The sequence below is a fragment of the Sceloporus occidentalis genome, unplaced genomic scaffold, assembly GCF_023333645.1.
Source record: "Sceloporus occidentalis isolate IW3139 unplaced genomic scaffold, rSceOcc1.0.p SCAF_46, whole genome shotgun sequence".
Lineage (NCBI taxonomy): Eukaryota > Metazoa > Chordata > Lepidosauria > Squamata > Phrynosomatidae > Sceloporus > Sceloporus occidentalis.
In genome coordinates, this window is record NW_028317026.1 from 2,680,554 (window position 1) to 2,697,829 (window position 17,276).

Consider the following 17,276-nt stretch of genomic DNA (forward strand, 5'->3'; position numbering starts at 1 on the left):
CTTTGTGCGGGAGTCATATTGTTTTTACTTTATTACACTATATATTTTTTCTTTTTCCTTTTTTCTTTTTACATCGGTATATGAGCTATTCGTGATCGTGGTTTTAAGCGCCCCTAGACAGAAGTCTATTTTGTATCCCCTTTTCAACATTCCGTGGAGAGTGTTTTGTAGGGTTGCAGCTATAGACCCGACCGCCAGAAAGGAAAGTATTTTGGCTTCTTTCTCTATTTTTTCTCTATTTTTTCACTTTTTTGACACTGGGTTTCAACCCTTCACGTTCTAATGGTTGATAAATCACAGCCATGTGGCTCCATGATGGATACATACGATTGCATGCTACAATTTTACCACATTCGGCGCCCAAAAGGCTACGCACTAAAGGCTTCAGGTCCCTTTAAGTATAAATTCCTAAAGATGGAATACAGAATGGGATAATTGTTTTATGCCATTAAACAAGAAACCAAGATAAAGCACTTCTTGTATGGACGTGTATTTCTCTGGGGCATAAATATTTTCCAATATCTAATTATTTAAATACAATTATGGTTAACGGAACAGAAAATGTAGCATTCAGACAGAGTTCTGTCTGTTTTTAAATCACAGATGGTTGTGTGCCATTGTTTTCATTACAGTGCAAATTAAAGAATAGTATGTCGGTTTTATGTTTCAGTCTACTAATTAAATTCCTTCGGAGACATGACATATAACCATTGAGTCTATTCAAGAAGAAATGTTCAGCCAAACTCTTCCCCTGCTTAGAACCGCGTACACCTCAGGTACTCGCCTCCGTTGTAGAATGCTTCACTCCCCACCCACTACCCCAATTAAATAATGTATGCCTCGCGACGTTGGCAAGACTGCCCGCAACATCATGGGTCTGACCGACGCTGGCATCCCGCAAGGGGGGCTTCAGGTAGCCAGAGCCAGAAAGTTGCCAGGTGTGTTTTATTTTGTGTTTTATAGCGGCTTTTAACATTTCATAACTTTATATTTATTACTGGTTTCGAACATGATGTTAAATCTCGTCTGTCCAGTATTTGAAGAGTATAATGAATCGGGATTAATTAACAGTCCTTAATGTTTTATTTTATATGTCCAGAAGGTATTATATCATTCAGGACCCATTTCCCCATATATCGAGCCTATATTTTTTGCCCTTCACTATCCGTTACAGTGTTTTATCAGCGCACGCAGTAGGGGAGGCATAAACTCACTGTGAGGCATGCAGCAATAATAATGGCACTAAACTGACTCTTTATACAAACAGCTGGAACGCTTGGAAATACCGCAGTTTATATCCACAGTTGAACTTGAAGATTGGTCTCCGTAACTCGATTTCTTGCCATGGGCAAGGTGAACTAGTAAAACGCTAGACAATGCAGGGTCTTAAGACATTTTACAAGGGCTGGTTAGATTGATATCAAATCTCCTACTAGAACAAGTCCATCAAACATCTAAGCCACAATTCTAGTGCTCACCTAGAGGTAGTTGATGTCTTACTGTGCCCCTTATGTGTTAAAGCAGTCAAAACTGCTTTAAGTGAATACAATTATGCTGTGTTTAAAACGAGTGGGTATTTAAATATGTTGTGGTTATGTTGTGGTCTTATTGGCAGAGGCTAGAGGTTGCGATTGAGGATCAGTGAGAAGGTGGAGGATTAATGGAACAGCCTCCCAGCAGAAGTGGTGTGTGTTCATACAGTGAGGGAATTTTAACATGCATGGGGTGTTCATATGGCTATACTGCATCTAAGATTAGATAAGGTAACAGGTGAGTCTTTACAGCAGAAATAATGGGCAGACTATATAGGCTAAATGTTTTTTTTTCTTATCCGCCATCAAATTCTGTGTTTCTGTGGCACACTAAACATTTATATATTTTTTTTTTACAGAATAGGAAGGATTGCGTCTTTTATTTGGATTTATACCAGCATCATTTAACAGCCAATGCTTTGGGGTTCCTTAATACACATTAAGAACTATAGTTTAAGAATGCAGTGTGCTCATTTTTAATAACCCATATGTATAGCAGTGACGTTTATGCAAGACTAATGCTAAGCTTGTGCTTAGAATGCAGTCGCAGTCTCAGCACAAAGCAATTCTGCTGAGCCGTGGTAATACAGTCAATCAAGTAGCCAGCTCAGGAACTCAAGCAAGAGTACATGAAGCATTGGTAATGGTGTTGGTTTTGTACCTATTACTGCTGATTTCCAAGCTATATGAACAACTGAATGTGTAATTTACATTACATTTATTCATATGGCGCCTGCCAGTTCTTTAGCACGGTTACAATAACCTTCTAGCGTATAAATATTGTTCGTTCATCTGTGTGTTTGTAGGATAGTAGTTTCAAAAATGGGTGGTATTATGTGAGATTGCATTGCTATATTCAAGATAAAAGTTAGATGAAAACTCATAATAGGGAAGTAAACTTATACATAATAGTACATGTAGAAGGCAAGAGAAAATAACCCAACTAGGCTGCCCACGTCTAGTTCATGTATATTTTTCCTGTTCATTCCTCAGGGTACATTTCCGTAAATCTTAACCGTGTTTTTATCGTGTTCACCTTTGAAAACACCCACTGGGAAGCTGTTCTGAGCCTTAACTACATTTTTGGTATAGGATACTGCCGGCGTCCAGCAATATACCCAGCATACATAATCAAACACCAGGATTTGGGTCCGCAACTATTAGACCAAGCTCCGTTGTTGGGCGCAAAACATGTAAGGCATTCGCCTACTATGTGTTGGTTCCTCACTGAGGTTGGCCAAATTAGGTAATGAATTGAAATGTATTGTTTGAAAGTTATTTCTTCCGGACGTTGCGGACCGAAATCCTGTTTGATTTGTAATTGGTTGATGGTGGAAGAGCTGAGTTGTCGCACAACGTGGAAGCATCAACTTATGATTGAGGTGGGACCTTTCTTGTTTCTAATATACCCATCGTGACTTTAAACATGAAACTTTCTTTTTACTGATCTCAAAGCTAATAACGCAGAAGAAAATGTAGCTTACATTTGTTCATGAATTTTTTGCTGGAAGCTCTTTTTTTGTTTTCGCTTACAAGCCTGTAGCATTAATATAACTTTACTGTAGAATCAAATGTTCCAGTGTATGGTGACATTTCAGTTTCGTGCAATGTTCCTGAGTTCTCCATACAATCTCCACCAATGGATGTTTTCTGTTTTGATGTTCTGGTTATAGATTTAAAAAATGGCATTTAACAGATTTCAGAAACTGTTACGTGCTTGAATTTTGATGTAAGAAAAAAAACACTGGCTCCTTTACCCCCCCCCCCAATTCCAGTATCTCATTTGTAATAAAAATGTCTTATTTATCAGGCATTTGTAAAAATTAAGCATCTTAACTTCTGTTAAATAAATTCATATTATTACTTTTTTTCTACTACAATGTTTAAGGTCAACCATTTCTCATTGTTTCTACTTGTGAGTCAGTTTAAGTAAAATAAGCAAATAAATACACATACTTTTCCTAAAGAATATTGAGCTTGAGAATTTGCAGGTGTATGAAACATTGCAGCTGACTCTGTATGTAAGAATAACTATTGTGTTGGATACTTAAACAAGGCGTTAAATCAGCAGGGACTATTCCATTAGTTCCAGTGACATTTGCTTCTAGTTTGGCATGCTGCCCAAGTATTTTTTTCTTTTCCTTTTCTAAATATGGAAAAAATATCACTTGAAGGCTTGTGATTATGGCTTGTTCACCCACAACACCTGGGTCATTTGTCTGTATGGATGAATCGATGTACAAAGTGGGTTGTTGGTTTGGAGGTCAAGTACCCACCTTGACATCACATCTTCTGGAACAGAGAGCCATTGCCACAAAGTGGTTCAAGTGCGCTTCTCATCTTTTGGCCCGTGGGCAAGCTACAGCCTTTGCCCCATGGAAGTTGAGGCCCTGTTCACAGGGATTTGGGGCTCCTGGCCATATTACTAGACTGAATAATGAGTTGATTAGATGTAGACTCTTGAGTAGTGCCCTCAACCTGTTGTTATCGCATTCTGGTTCCCCCACAAATGTTCTTTACTTTCTGGTTGTTGCTGAAATGGGCATTCCGGAGAACAGCAGTGTGAGACAGACAACTTTGTCAACTTTGAAATACCCAGTGTGCATAGTGTAAAGATACACGTCAAAACTCAAACATTTGCCAAAGGCTCAGCTCAGTTGTAGAGCATGCTAAAGGTAATGGTTGAACAATTACTGTATTATGATGATACTGTCCATCATGTCGGATGACTATAAAGCCTGAATTAGGATATCTGTTACACCACCAGCATTAAAAGAGTGAAGAGGGAACCTATAACTATCAACAACTGCTAGCATTCACTTGAAGATTTAGCCTTGACTTGCTTACTTTGTCAATAAAAATGATGGCTTCCTCCAGGCAAACTGAATTTTTATTACCCTCTGCTTGTCTCTTTCACAGATCAAAGGCATAAGACACACTCGGGGACTAAGGCTCAGCACCGTGTTCTTATACAGCACACAGGTACCCTCTAGTGGTAAGTATAACACGAAAAGGATGAATGTGAAAATGAATAAAGTGTTATGTTCTATATGTATTGCTGGTTTTAGCTTTTTCTTAATGTGGTAATTGTCATTGAGCAAAATTCAACTGCAGTACTGTCTCCCAAATCTCTTCTTCTTGTCTCCTATAACTGCATATCATTAATGCCCAATAACCCTGACAATACAAGCCATGAAGGTGTTCTAAATATTTTCAATACATAATACAGTATGTAATACTGTTTATAAAAACCATAGGAAACACTGTAGTAGCAAGTCTGAGTGCCTGCATCACTGCAAGGGGAAAATGTCATCAGTATATGTAGTGACGTATTTTCCTCAGAAGCTGCCCTAGGTCTGACTCTCGAAGATTATGCAGCTTTATAAAGCCTGATCACTTCTTTTTTTTTTTTTGAGAAATCCAGCTTTTGGAACACATTTGTATAGATAATTAAATAATACAATGATTAATGTGTTTTATGTTTTGATCTTACTGATGTATTGGTCTGTTTCAATTGTTACATAAATTAAAAATCCACTTAAAGATGTGCTGTTTCTATCAAAATGTAAACTAGCGCCATGTCTCTAACAGGATTAGGTTCTGTGGGATTTGGAAACAGTGGCAACCCGGTGTTGTGCAAATGCTCACTCAATATCGATAAATTTTACTTGTTGAAATGTTGTATTGGCCTTGATGAAACAGAATAACTCATTCCCATATCTTGTTGTTTAGATGTCTCTGTCCATTACAATCACGGACTACCAGTGATTACCCTTCCACTCCCCTCTCGTAAGGAACGCTGCCAGTTTACCGTAAAACCACTGACAACCTCTGTGGGAAAATTCTTGAAGGATATCCAGAATGAAGACAGAGGCATCGACATTGTTTCTGCCGTTTCAGCAGGTATTTGTTGCTATGTACATTTAGGAGCTCCAGCTTTACGTTTTAGGGAAATAGTTTCTTGTTAAAACCTTTTGGGGGGGGGGGGTTGTTAGTAAATTTTGTTTTCCTTTTTTTTTTTTTTTTTTTTTGATGTGTCTACTGAACCTGCATGTACTGCTATTTAAAGGGACATTCCAGAGTCCCAGGCAGCCTCTGAACAATGAATGCATAATAAAGTACTTACTAACGCTGCCTCAAGCAGCCAATCAGTGGCAGAAAAGTGCTCTGCTTGAAATTATTGGGAAAATCTTCCACGCATGCACACAAAGGTCTTGTCAGACCCCCGCCCACACTGGTTCACTGGTGCGGCATTGGTGCTGACGCAAGGAAATTTTATATTTTCATTGTTACATTCTGAGGTCCACATTTTTTTCCATCTACAGATGGAACCAAGTTCTCCAGCTCAACATTAATGGATGTCTTACTAAGGAATGAGTTCCAGCTGGTCATTAACAACTCAACATATCATGTCCAGCCACCACCCAGAGGTAAGAAAAAGTGTACATCTCTGGTGGAGATTTTAAAATACTTCACCTCAACCATTTGCAATGGCTGTTATTGGTCATTCATAAATTTATCAGACATACATGTGCCCAAGTATTATTGTTGTGCTGATTTAAGAATAATAGGATTAAAAAGTAAATCCTTGTGAATTTTTAATGTCTTTATTCAATAAACCAGGATTCTGGATGTTAACATTTGAGGATCACTAATTTCTGTATTATGAACGTTCTGCAAGAAGATCTTAGTTGGGACTACATAATGCATAGCTAATCTAGGGAGATATCTTGCAAGTCATCTCTCTCATTTGACTATATAATATACAGGCCCAGCTCAGCTGAGATTGGCCTTCATAATGCCTAGTGATAACAAGGAACTAAAATGTAAAACTGTTGAACTCCTGGGTTTTTTTACTGTTACTTAATGTTTCTTTTTCAAAAGTTTCTGAAATGAAAAACAACCTGTTTTTTCTTCAAGATTCAGCACGCACAAAGGAAGTAAGGAAATGGGGAGGGGGAGGAAATGAACATTCATACAAAAAAATGAGGTAGCGGTAGTCTCCGAGCATGAGAAGAAAATAAAATGTAATTGAATATTTTTAATTAATTATAGGAAACCCCTAAACCACCGATGGCATGCTAGGCCGCTCACACAAAACGTACAGTTGAGGACTGACAAAGATAGCTTTCTTTGCTTAGCCTGTGTTGCTGCAACGCCTCGAAATCGAGGCATTCAGCAACACCAAAAAAATATGCACCATATTGATAATGGCGGCGCCCTGAACGATTACAAGCACCAAAGGGAGAAAACAAAGTAAAAAGACCTCTGAGCTCCCTTTACAGATTGATCACTGTGGTACAATGTATCTTATGAAGTAATAAAATATGAAAATAAATATAAAAAAGAAATGTAATAACATTTAAAAATAATAGACTCCTATGATTTCACCATCAAGTTCCAAGAAAATGTCAAAAAATGTAAAATAAACATTGTTAAAAAATGTAAAAATAGGTGTCCACGCATGTCACCATGATACCATAAGGAGAACCAAAAAACAATGGAAAAAAAATATATAACCATATTTTCCGGCATATAAGACGACTTTTTAACCCGTGAAAATCTAATCAAAAGTCGTGGGTCGTCTTATACGCCGGGTACTGAAACTTACCGAGCCGGACTGGAGAATCACGACTCTCTAGGGGAGGGGCGAGCGGAGAAGCCACCTCCCCTGGACCGGTCTTCAGGGCCGCGCCGAGGTAGGTGCAAGATCGTGATTTCCCCAACTAGCCCTGATCAGCGGGCGCCTGATGAGCAGGGCTGGTTGGGGAGATGACGACCTCCCTCGAACTAGCCCAACGTTAGGGAGCTCGAGGTCTGGCACGTCAGACCTTGGCTTCCGTCCTCCCTAATCACTACGCGCCGGCTATTGATGCCGAGCTCGAGGATGACGTCATATCCCGGCGCTCGGCATCAATTATGCTCCGGCATAGTGATGAAGGAGCAGTAAAGCAGAGGTCTGAAATGACAGACCTCACGCTCCCACAACTGGATGGAAGATAGAAGATGAGAAAGGTAAGAGATGGGGAGAAAGGGGTGTGAGTGCAGTGTATGTGTATATATGTGTGTGTGAGATGGTCAGTGTATGTGTATGGTCAGGTAAGAGCAGGTGTTTGTAAGCTGGTGTGTGTGTATCTATACATATATATATATATATATATATATATATATATATATATATATATATATATATAATCGTGTGTATGTATGTATGTGTATATATATATATATAATATGTGTGTGTGTGTGTGAAGGCAGGGGTGTGTGGTGAGGGCAGTGTATAAATGTGTATGTATGGACAGGCGTATGTTAGTATGTGTAGATATATATATATATAATGTGTGTGTGTGTGTAAGGGCAGTGTATGTATGTATATGTCTGTGTATGGGCAGTGTATGTGTATATGTGTGTTTGTAAGCTGGTGCGTACGTGTATGTGTGTGTAAAGGAAGGGGTGTGTGAGGGCAGTGTATGTCTATACATGTGTGTGTGGACAGGCATATGTTAGGGAGAGCTGACCCACCCAATCCAAGCAGGCTTTGTATACAACAACCAGCCAATCACCGGTAAGGTAGAGGGGTAGTCTTATACGGCGAGTATAGCCCAAACGCTATATTTTAACTGGAAAAGTTGGGGGTCGTCTTATACGCCCAGTCGTCTTATATGCCGGAAAATACGGTAAATATTTTTTAAAAAAATAATGAGACATTGCAGCAACACCGGCTAAGCAAAGAAAGCGATCTTTGTCAGTCCTCAACTGTTTGTTTTTCCATGACATGCCTAGCACACCATTTGTCTTTGGGGGTTTAAAATAATTATCCCTTCCTATAATTAATCCCAAATATTCAAAGGCTGGTGCTAGAATTAGTGCATGCAAAGTGTTAAAACACTACCATTTAAAATACCTTTGGGTGTCTAGTTTTAAAAATATATGGCTTCATGGGGATATATAGAATTGGCTAGCTTCAAAGAGGACACGGGTGCAGGATGATCAAATATGTAGGGCTGAAACAACTAATCCATAAAATCGATAATAATCGATAATTAAAATCGTTGACATTAGTCGAATCGATTTTTATCGATTATGAAAAGTTTTTTTCAGAGCAAATGCTCTGAAAAACTCCTCTCTTTATATAATCCGACCTCAAACAGAGATCGGATTATAACACTAGAATCCAGATCCCCCGCAACCTGGATTCCCTTCACTGTCGGCTGTTGGGTGTCCATGCGATGCGCACAGACAACTTCCGTCTCTCCCCTCCACTTCCATCCACCCCTCCGACTCCTCCCCCCTCCCCCCTCCCATACACCCCTCCGACTCCTCCCCCCTCCCATACACCCCTCCGACTCCTCCCCCCTCCCATACACCGCTCTGCCTCTCTCCCGACTCCCTGGTATTTTGTGAGCCTCCGTTGCTGACAGGCACTTTCACTGCAGCTTCATAGAAGCCTCAGCGTAAGTGAAGGGCAGTAATGGAGGCTGTCTGTGCACATCGTGCAGACCCCCACCGGCTGACAGAGAATCGAGGTCTCCTGCAGAGGATCTTGTAGCTTTTATTATTATGTCAGTAAAATAAGAAGGTGAATAGAGAGAGAGAGGTCATTACAATAAAGAGATGAAAGTGTAAATTGTACGTTTTTTATTACATTATTTAAAATTTAAAAAAATTGCATTTTTTATCCGATTAGTCGAAAAAATAATCGGCCAACTAATCGATTATTATAATAATCGTTAGTTGCAGCCCTACAAATATGAAAAAATGATTTTGAAATAGCAATACACTTCTTGTACTCATTGCCCTATAATCTGGAAAAAAAAAAGTTTCTAAACCCGGGACAAATATTAGAATCTATTTAGCTAGCTTTTTCATTAGCTGTTGTAGATGATTAAATGATTTTTCAAATAAAAGTTGGAAAATGTGGGTTTGTTTTTCGTTTTCACCATATTTTTTATAGTAAATTAAATGATATGATCAAAATAATAGTGTCTAAAGGAAGCCCTTCTTCTGAAAAAAACCCAATATGTAATTTGTGTTGGTACACTAAATGAAAATGAACAAAGAAACATATAGCTAAACAGCCCAGTCCTTACATGATTAAACTTTGTGCTCTTGCATGATCTCCATTACAATTTAAATGCACTTGATATTTCTGTCAGCACTTGTGTGGTTGAGGTATCTAGGGCTGTATACCTGGCAGACACCCACTCAATGGTATTGAACTCAAAAGTATGGAGAAAATAGTTGTATTATAGTTAGAAACATCTGACTGATCTTGTTCTGCATACTACTGACTATAGATATTGCATCTGATTCAAAGCAATACATTTGATAAGTTGACTAAGCTGTTTTCAAATAGTTTGAGATCCAAGGCTTGGTGTTCTTTGTCCTGTTCAATTGTTTCACTAGTTAGTCTTACACTGCTGTTATTATATTTATATATCAACTGCAATTGTGTATTTTGTATTTACTGGTATGTTGCAGCTGCCAGAGACCAAGCTGGAAATAGATTCATGAAATAGACCCCCCCCCCCAATACACACGCTAATGTTTCTGTAGAGTATTAGAATGGATGGTATCTGCATTTGTTGTTTTTTTAAGCATGCATTTCTTCCAATTATAGCATTAACATTTTGCAATTTAAACTGCAGAATTAGTGGGTTAGCCAACTGGTAACTAACTAGGCATTTCTGAACTATATATCCCATGATCCTCGGGTAAGACTTAGCTGATAAAATAGCCCGGAATCGTGGAAATTTTAGTTCATCAACAGCTGTACAAGTACCTGCTGGGAAACCTTGCTTCTATGTTTCGTTTTTGTATATGTATTAGATGCTGCATGTTGTTGTTTTCAGTTTTCCTCAATCATTTGTTAATGCCTTTAAGGTCAACAACAGTGATCACCTTTTGCCACCGTAACTTTTGTTATTGGTATTTCTTGTGCTCCCCCAAGCCTCAAGTATTAAGCTAGTATCACAACCTCATGCTGACGAGTCACATTAAGGATGAAACAGCTGTCCATGAGCGGTGATCTGGTTAGCACCTATTAGCCGAGTTTTGTCTAAAGGCTGTCCTGTACAGCGGCCAATTACTTTCAAGGGATCCATGCAGGGCTGGCCCAAGACATAATGCCACCTGGGGCGTAGTTTAAAATGCCGCCCCCCCCTGCCGACGCCAAGGGGGGGCGGCATTTTAAACTTCGCCAACGCCATTATCTACCCTCCCTATTATCTACTCTATCCCCCCTCCCCCTTTGTACCTTTGTACTTACTTTTAAACAGTCCTGCGGTGAGTCTCCCTGCTGTGCCACGGTGCTGGCTTGTAATGCTGAGCGCCAGAAATTGACGTCACTTCCGGCGCTCAGCATTACAAGCCGGCACAGAGAGCTAGAGGGCTCGCAGAGGAGAGAGAGGGGTGCCGAGCGGGTACTGACAACTTGGTAAGCGAAAACCACTCGGCGCCCCTCTCTCTCCTGCGCTAAAAAAAAAAAAGCGCTTGGGGCGGCAAAGTGCTGCCTCTTCAAAAGTGCCACCTGGGGCAATTGTAGGGCCGGCCCTGGATCCATGTATAACATGGATACAGAGGCAAAAGGTGATCATTGTTTACCTTATTTGCATGCGCCTACCCAGAATCCCTTGTGATTGTGGCAGCACCATGAGATTTCTGATGGAAAAAACAAGTCTTCTGGCTTGTCTGGTGTCTGTAGATTAGTGTTTAGCATTGCATCTACTACCCCCTTAATTTTTAAGTGGAAGGGTTTTCATCACTTTTACCCACATAACTTTTGTTATTGGTATTTTTAATGCCTTTAGGAAGAGATTCTCTCAGTCCAGTATACCTCAACATCAGCTTTCTTCAACTTATAATATGTTTCCTTCGAAAAACTGCCAACTTCTGAAATTCTATAGATCTGCAGTTGATCCTACGAGTATACATGAGCCATAGCTAATTTGAATAGAAGTTTACAGAATCCTGGTCTGCTATTTCAGCGGTTTCTGAAGTCTTACAGCGCCTTCTCTGAACCGGTTCTTCACGTTTCTGTTAGCACTTAGAATTCACACTGATCTTGGCAGATCTAGAAAGGCTCCGTGCTTTGTTCTCCACAACACTTAGCTGTGGTTATATGCAAATGTTTCATCTCCGTGCTGGTTTTCTGTTAGCACATGTCATTTCAGCTTACAGCTCTGCATTCTCTGATTTCTATTATTTCTGCTTGTTTTGTTAAGTGCATCATTATACTATATTTATCTCTTGGACACACTCACAGCTAACCATTCACTTCACCAAGAAAGACCCTGAATAATGCAATTTTTATATGCTCTTTAGCCATGTGCAACATCAGCCTAAGCATGATGACCAGTGTCTCTGCCGTTCGTGCCCTGCAAAAGTTCTTGACGTTAGGGATGCTTCATATATTAAGTCTTTCTACGGTTTTGTGCTTTTATTCCAGAAACTCCGCTTGCTGAGAATTGTAATGAGATGAACACCATTAAGTCCCTAGTCCACAGTCTCTATGCGACCCTGCACTCAGAAGAACATTGCCTCAAAAAAGAGCAGGAACTCCTGCAGAAGCTTGATGACCTAAAGGAAGAGCTGCAGCCTCTGGAAGAGGTTAGTGACTGTGCCACAAAGACACATTCTAAAAGCCAACCACATTCAGAACTTTCAACCTGAACTGCTCTTTACTTGTATGATCCGCAGCATTCAAACATGTGGCAGGCTGTGGTTATTCATCCTGGAAGACATGCAGTGCTGCCATCAGGGGGTACACCCGGTGCTGTGCCTAGCTGGTTCACGTAATGTGTGTAACGTGACCCTGTAGTAGTAGTAGTAGTAGTAGTAGTAGAGACACTGGTGTAAAGGAGGACCCTGTGCCCCCTAACACTAGCTACAACAACCCACCCCTCCCCCTGGACATACCGATAGGCTGGCGCTGCGGCCGTGCTTTCCTCAGGCACAACACACTGAATCTAAATTCATTTCCTGGTGCTCATGCAGAATTGCTGGCACCGGCCTACCCTCTCCTGAGCCTACCCTAGGTAGGTTGAGTGTAAGTGTAAATAAGTATGTGATTGTGTGTAAGTATTTCGGTGTATGTGTGTCATGGTATACCTGTGTTGGTATGTTGCTGTGTGTGTAGGTATGTTACTATATGTCAGTGTAAGTATGTTAGTGTTTTGTATGTGTATGTATGTTGATATGTCACTGCAGGTGTGTCAGTATGATACTATGTGTAGGTATGGTATTGTATATGTGTGTAAATACATTATTTTGTGTGTAAGTATGTTAGTGTGCATAGGTATTTTACTGTGCGTGTAAGTATGTCTGTGTGTGTGTATGTATGTTTTCGTTTGTGTGTGTAGGAGGAGCTTGGGGTCACAAGGGGGCTCTAGCATTTTTTGTTACAGCACTGAGTAGAGAGGCAGCAGCCTGCACAGAGAGCCCCATACTATTATTGCTCCTGCACCAAACTGTACACTTGGCAATTTAGTCAGGCAGGCAACGTTGTCCTGGATTTTGCCAGACTCTCTCATATGACTACCAAATGAGAAGCGTGATTTGACACTCCATCGAACACCTTTCCACTGCTCCAGAGCCTAGTGGCTCAATCTGATGTTTGGCATTGTACTTGATGTGAGGCTTGCACACAGCTGTTCGACCATGGAAACCCATTCCATGAAGCTCCCGCCGCACCGTTTTTGTGCTCATATTAATGCCAGTGGGGCTTTGGAACTCTTGAGATATGGAATGAGGAGAGCGGTGTTCGCACCATGAGCTTCAGCACTCAGTGGCCTGCTCTGTGATCTTACGTGGTCTTCCGCTTCGTGGCTACATTGCTGCAGTTCCTAAATGCTTCCACTTTCCAATAATACAATTTACACTGACTTATTCCAAAGGTTGCATCCTATCACGGTACCACGCTTGAATTCACTTAGCACTTCAGAATGACCCTTGTTTCAAAAATGTTTGTAAATGCAGTTTCTGTAAGGTATTAATGTTTGTGAGCATATGATGTTACGTGTGTGTCTGTTACAGTATGGTGTTAGGGGGTGTAAGTGTGTGTCAGTGTATGGTGTTGGCATGAGTGCATCTGTGTTAATATTTGGTGTTGGCATGTGCTCTTCCCCTTTTTCACGTGTTTACTTGTGCTGGAAAAATGCTGAAAGAGATAAAAGTATGGTGACTAAGCAGGTTTACAGATTAATCATCCAAATGTATCCTTGAAAATTAAATGACAATTGTCGATAATATTTCACACAACTTTATTTCAAAGATACTGCAAAAGTAAACGCTCTGTCAGGAACAGCACATAAACCTTGGACATAAAATGTTTTGCATACTTAAAGGTTGCTGTTCCACCTACTATTCCCAATTTTATACTTTTGTTCAGTACAAAATTTACAATTCCTAGTGCAGTTGAATTCTCCAAACATTCCTAGAAATAATTATTCATGTAAAATGCTGTCTTATTCTGAATTTTTGTGGGGAACATTTAATTGTTATGTGACACAAAAGCAGAGTTTTTACGATTGTTGTGAAGCTTCTTAAACGTTTCTGTGTGGTGAAACCTTCAGGGAAAAGAAAAAATGACTGCTCTGCTATGGTTTGTTTGCTAAACATACTGGAGAGTGTCATTAATGAGTTACCTTTTAAGTAGCTCTGCTTAAATTTTGTTCAGTTATAAGACAAATTAATTTATGCTTAACAGGGACCAGGCACGCAATTACATGCCTTGTTGTTACTACTACGGGTCCACTATATTAAATAAAGCTTTGAACTGCAATATTTTGTGTTCTACAGTATGTGGCTGCCAAAGAAATTATCACAGGCTCTGTGTGATGGCAATACAGGTTTATTAGCCATAAGAGAAAGGCTGTGCCAAAATTATCTTTTGCCTAAGCACATACTTTTATAAAAGGAAAAACATTTGCACAACATAAGTTTTCTGTGAACACAAAATAAAAAAATTGATTGCTGTTTTTTTTTTTATTATTATTTCTTTTAGATGAAAGCAAATATAATGGCTAAATCGGATGCCAAGACCACAAGACTCATGTGGATTGGGCTAGCGCTCCTGTCTACGCAAGGTGGGGCACTAGCCTGGCTCACATGGTGGGTCTATTCCTGGGATATCATGGAGCCAGTCACGTACTTCATTACTTATGGAAGTGCCATAGCCTTTTACGCATACTTCGCTCTAACCAAAGAAGTAAGTGATGTGTTCATTTTTGAGAACTTCCATGTTACCAAAGCTATTGTGTAAAATCACCGGAATTGTCTTATTTACTTTACTAGGCAGGATATAGCAGGCCCGGACTGGGACAAAAAATAGGGCATTTAAGCCCGAGCAGCCCATATTTATTTATTTTATTGTTAAAGCCCACCCTTCATGTACCATCTTTGCATTTACTCATTCACACAAATCATTAACACATTCATTAATGCAGTCTCACAAATCATTCAAGCAATTCATCCACACATGAATTAATTAATTGTCATACGCATTCACACAATTCATCCAAACATTTATTCATTCATTCATTCATTCATTCTCATACGCATTCACACTACCCCCTCTCCCCATCTTATATGCCCCTTCTCACTATGTTCCCCCTTTTCACTATGTACCCCCTCTCACTATCTATCCCCTCTCCCCATTTCTCACTATCTAACCCCCCTCTGCCCTTTCTCACTGCACCCCCCCCTCCCTCACCCTACTTACCTTGTTGCCGGAGCAAGCAGCAACTGCGGCCAGTCCCGCGGCAGGACCGGACTGACTGGGCCTATGCGTCCTCTACGGCTGCATTAACGCAGGGCATAAGGGGCACCTGCCCCTTAAGCCCGCCGCAACTGCGACTGGGTCTGCCACTCGAAGGGGCCGGGAAGCCCCCACCAGGCCGGCCTTAGTGGTCTGCGGCCGCACAGGGCTTACATTAAAATCCGCCACAGGTCCGCCACTCTAAGGGGTCGGGAAGCCCCCACCAGGGCCGGCCTTACGGGTGTGCACACCCGTAAGGCCGGCCCTGGTGGGGGCTTCCCGACCCCTTAGAGTGGCGGACCCGGTCGCAGTTGCGGCGGGCTTAAGGGGTAGGTGCCCCTTATGCCCTGCATTAATGCGGCCGTAGAGGCCGCATAGGCCCAGTCAGTTCGGTCCTGACTGGGCCTATTTTATGGTAGGGGCCTGGAGCTGCAGCTCCATCAGCCCCTAAGTCAATCCGGCCCGGTTTGCCCGATGGCCAGTCCGGGCCTGGTATATAGTATATCTTTTCAGTCTGTTCACATAATTTTTCCTTTAACCAACAAGATGATCTTTTTGGCCAACGCCAATAAATAGCCCATTTTGTGTTCACATTGCGCAATGAGCAAAAAAAAAAAAAAGATTTTGTGTCCTAATTTGTATTGTGAATAAATTGGATGTAATTTTGATCCTACACGCTGCGGTATCTATTATTGATGAGTACCCATGTGAGCAGTGCTAAGGCCTTCTATTTAATTGTTGCACCTCAGTACTTAATGTACATTGTTCCTTTTTTACGTTTTTGGATGCAATAATTAATATTGTGTATGAGGAACATATTTTTTCTTTTTTTGCAAGTTTTGATGTGCATTGTCTAATCTTTCAGCATTCTATAAAAATTGTCTCAATTACTAATTTTAGAATTATCCCCAGAATTCCCAGTACAACCTGGACTTTTATCAGACTTCTACCTATTCTTTCTCATACTGGTTGGGAGGTAGTAAAGTGAATACATTATATTGCTTATTAATTTCTCACAGGTCTGAATATAAAACATGTGAGAAACTGTCACTAAATAGAAATGTGCACCGGAGAGGGCGGAAAATAAATTTTCAGAAAATGAGTAGGAATCTTTTCTAAGATCATTTGGTGATCGGGAAAAAAAAAACAAAACTTCAAAACATAGTTGAAATCTGTACCCTTTGTCGTTCTGTAGGATTACGTTTACCCAGTTGTTCGAGACCGACAGTTCCTACACTACTTCTACAGGAGAGCAAAAAGCCAGCGTTTTGATGTGGAGAAGTACAATAAGCTGAGGGAAGAGTTTGCAGAGGTATCAACTTTTAGTAAAGGGGCCTTTGATAGAGAAAAGTAGCCACGTAAAGATGAGACCTGTCCACGATTCCCGAGCACTGCTTGTCATCTGAGTAAAACCAAGGCCTACATTTCCCATGTTAGGCCTAAATTTGATGGGAACAGTCACAGTCTGATATAGTTGAATTGTGTTGTGTACTAAAAGGGCTCACACCATTACATTAGCTGACAGATGCCTCCTAAGGTATTCTACAATTTAACGCAAGATTTATTTTTTATTGTAGACTGAAGAACACCTAAAACGTTTACGAAATCCTCTGCAGCTGAAGCTCCCCATTGAGCAGCTACGTGAGAAGGAATAATCTACAAGTCTTTTGTAAAATAGATTATGGGAAAGGGGTATTATTGGGAGGGAGGAGGGGATGATTTTTAACATTACAGTAAATGATTACAATAAACCCCAAAAAGACTAGAGGAATTTGTAATTTTGTTCACATCATGTTCACGTTTTCTGTGTAAAATACAATTTGTTTAGAAAACAAATGCCAGGGTTTTCCCTGTTGAATCTTTTTTGGTCTTTTATTGTTTCCATCTTACCAGTTGTGTGAAGACGGTGAACATGCCCCATTGGTATGGTCACATTGGAAGGCTGGAACTGCTAAGCCCACCTCCGTGGAGTGGGGTCTAAAAGGCAC

The 17,276-nt window shown here is 40.5% G+C and overlaps 1 protein-coding gene across 1 annotated transcript; it reads left to right on the forward strand.

Annotated features, from left to right (window-relative positions):
* The first annotated feature begins 2,070 nt into the window (after window positions 1–2,070).
* On the forward strand, window positions 2,071–16,943 carry LOC149289331 (calcium uniporter regulatory subunit MCUb, mitochondrial-like). Its single transcript, XM_089490725.1, has 8 exons — window positions 2,071–2,172; window positions 4,452–4,527; window positions 5,265–5,435; window positions 5,858–5,962; window positions 11,980–12,140; window positions 14,536–14,739; window positions 16,484–16,600; window positions 16,866–16,943. The coding sequence occupies exons 1-8, from the start codon at window positions 2,071–2,073 to the stop codon at window positions 16,941–16,943; spliced, it is 1,014 nt and encodes a 337-aa protein (XP_089346851.1).
* The last annotated feature ends 333 nt before the right edge of the window (window positions 16,944–17,276 follow it).

Coding starts and splice junctions, on each gene's coding strand:
- LOC149289331 (XM_089490725.1), top strand. CDS start 2,071: ATGCAGTCGCAGTCTCAGCACAAAGCAATTCTGCTGAGCCGTGGTAAT. Junction 4,528..5,264: donor CACACAGGTACCCTCTAGTG/GTAAGTATAACA, acceptor CTTGTTGTTTAG/ATGTCTCTGTCCATTACAAT. Junction 5,963..11,979: donor TGTCCAGCCACCACCCAGAG/GTAAGAAAAAGT, acceptor CTTTTATTCCAG/AAACTCCGCTTGCTGAGAAT.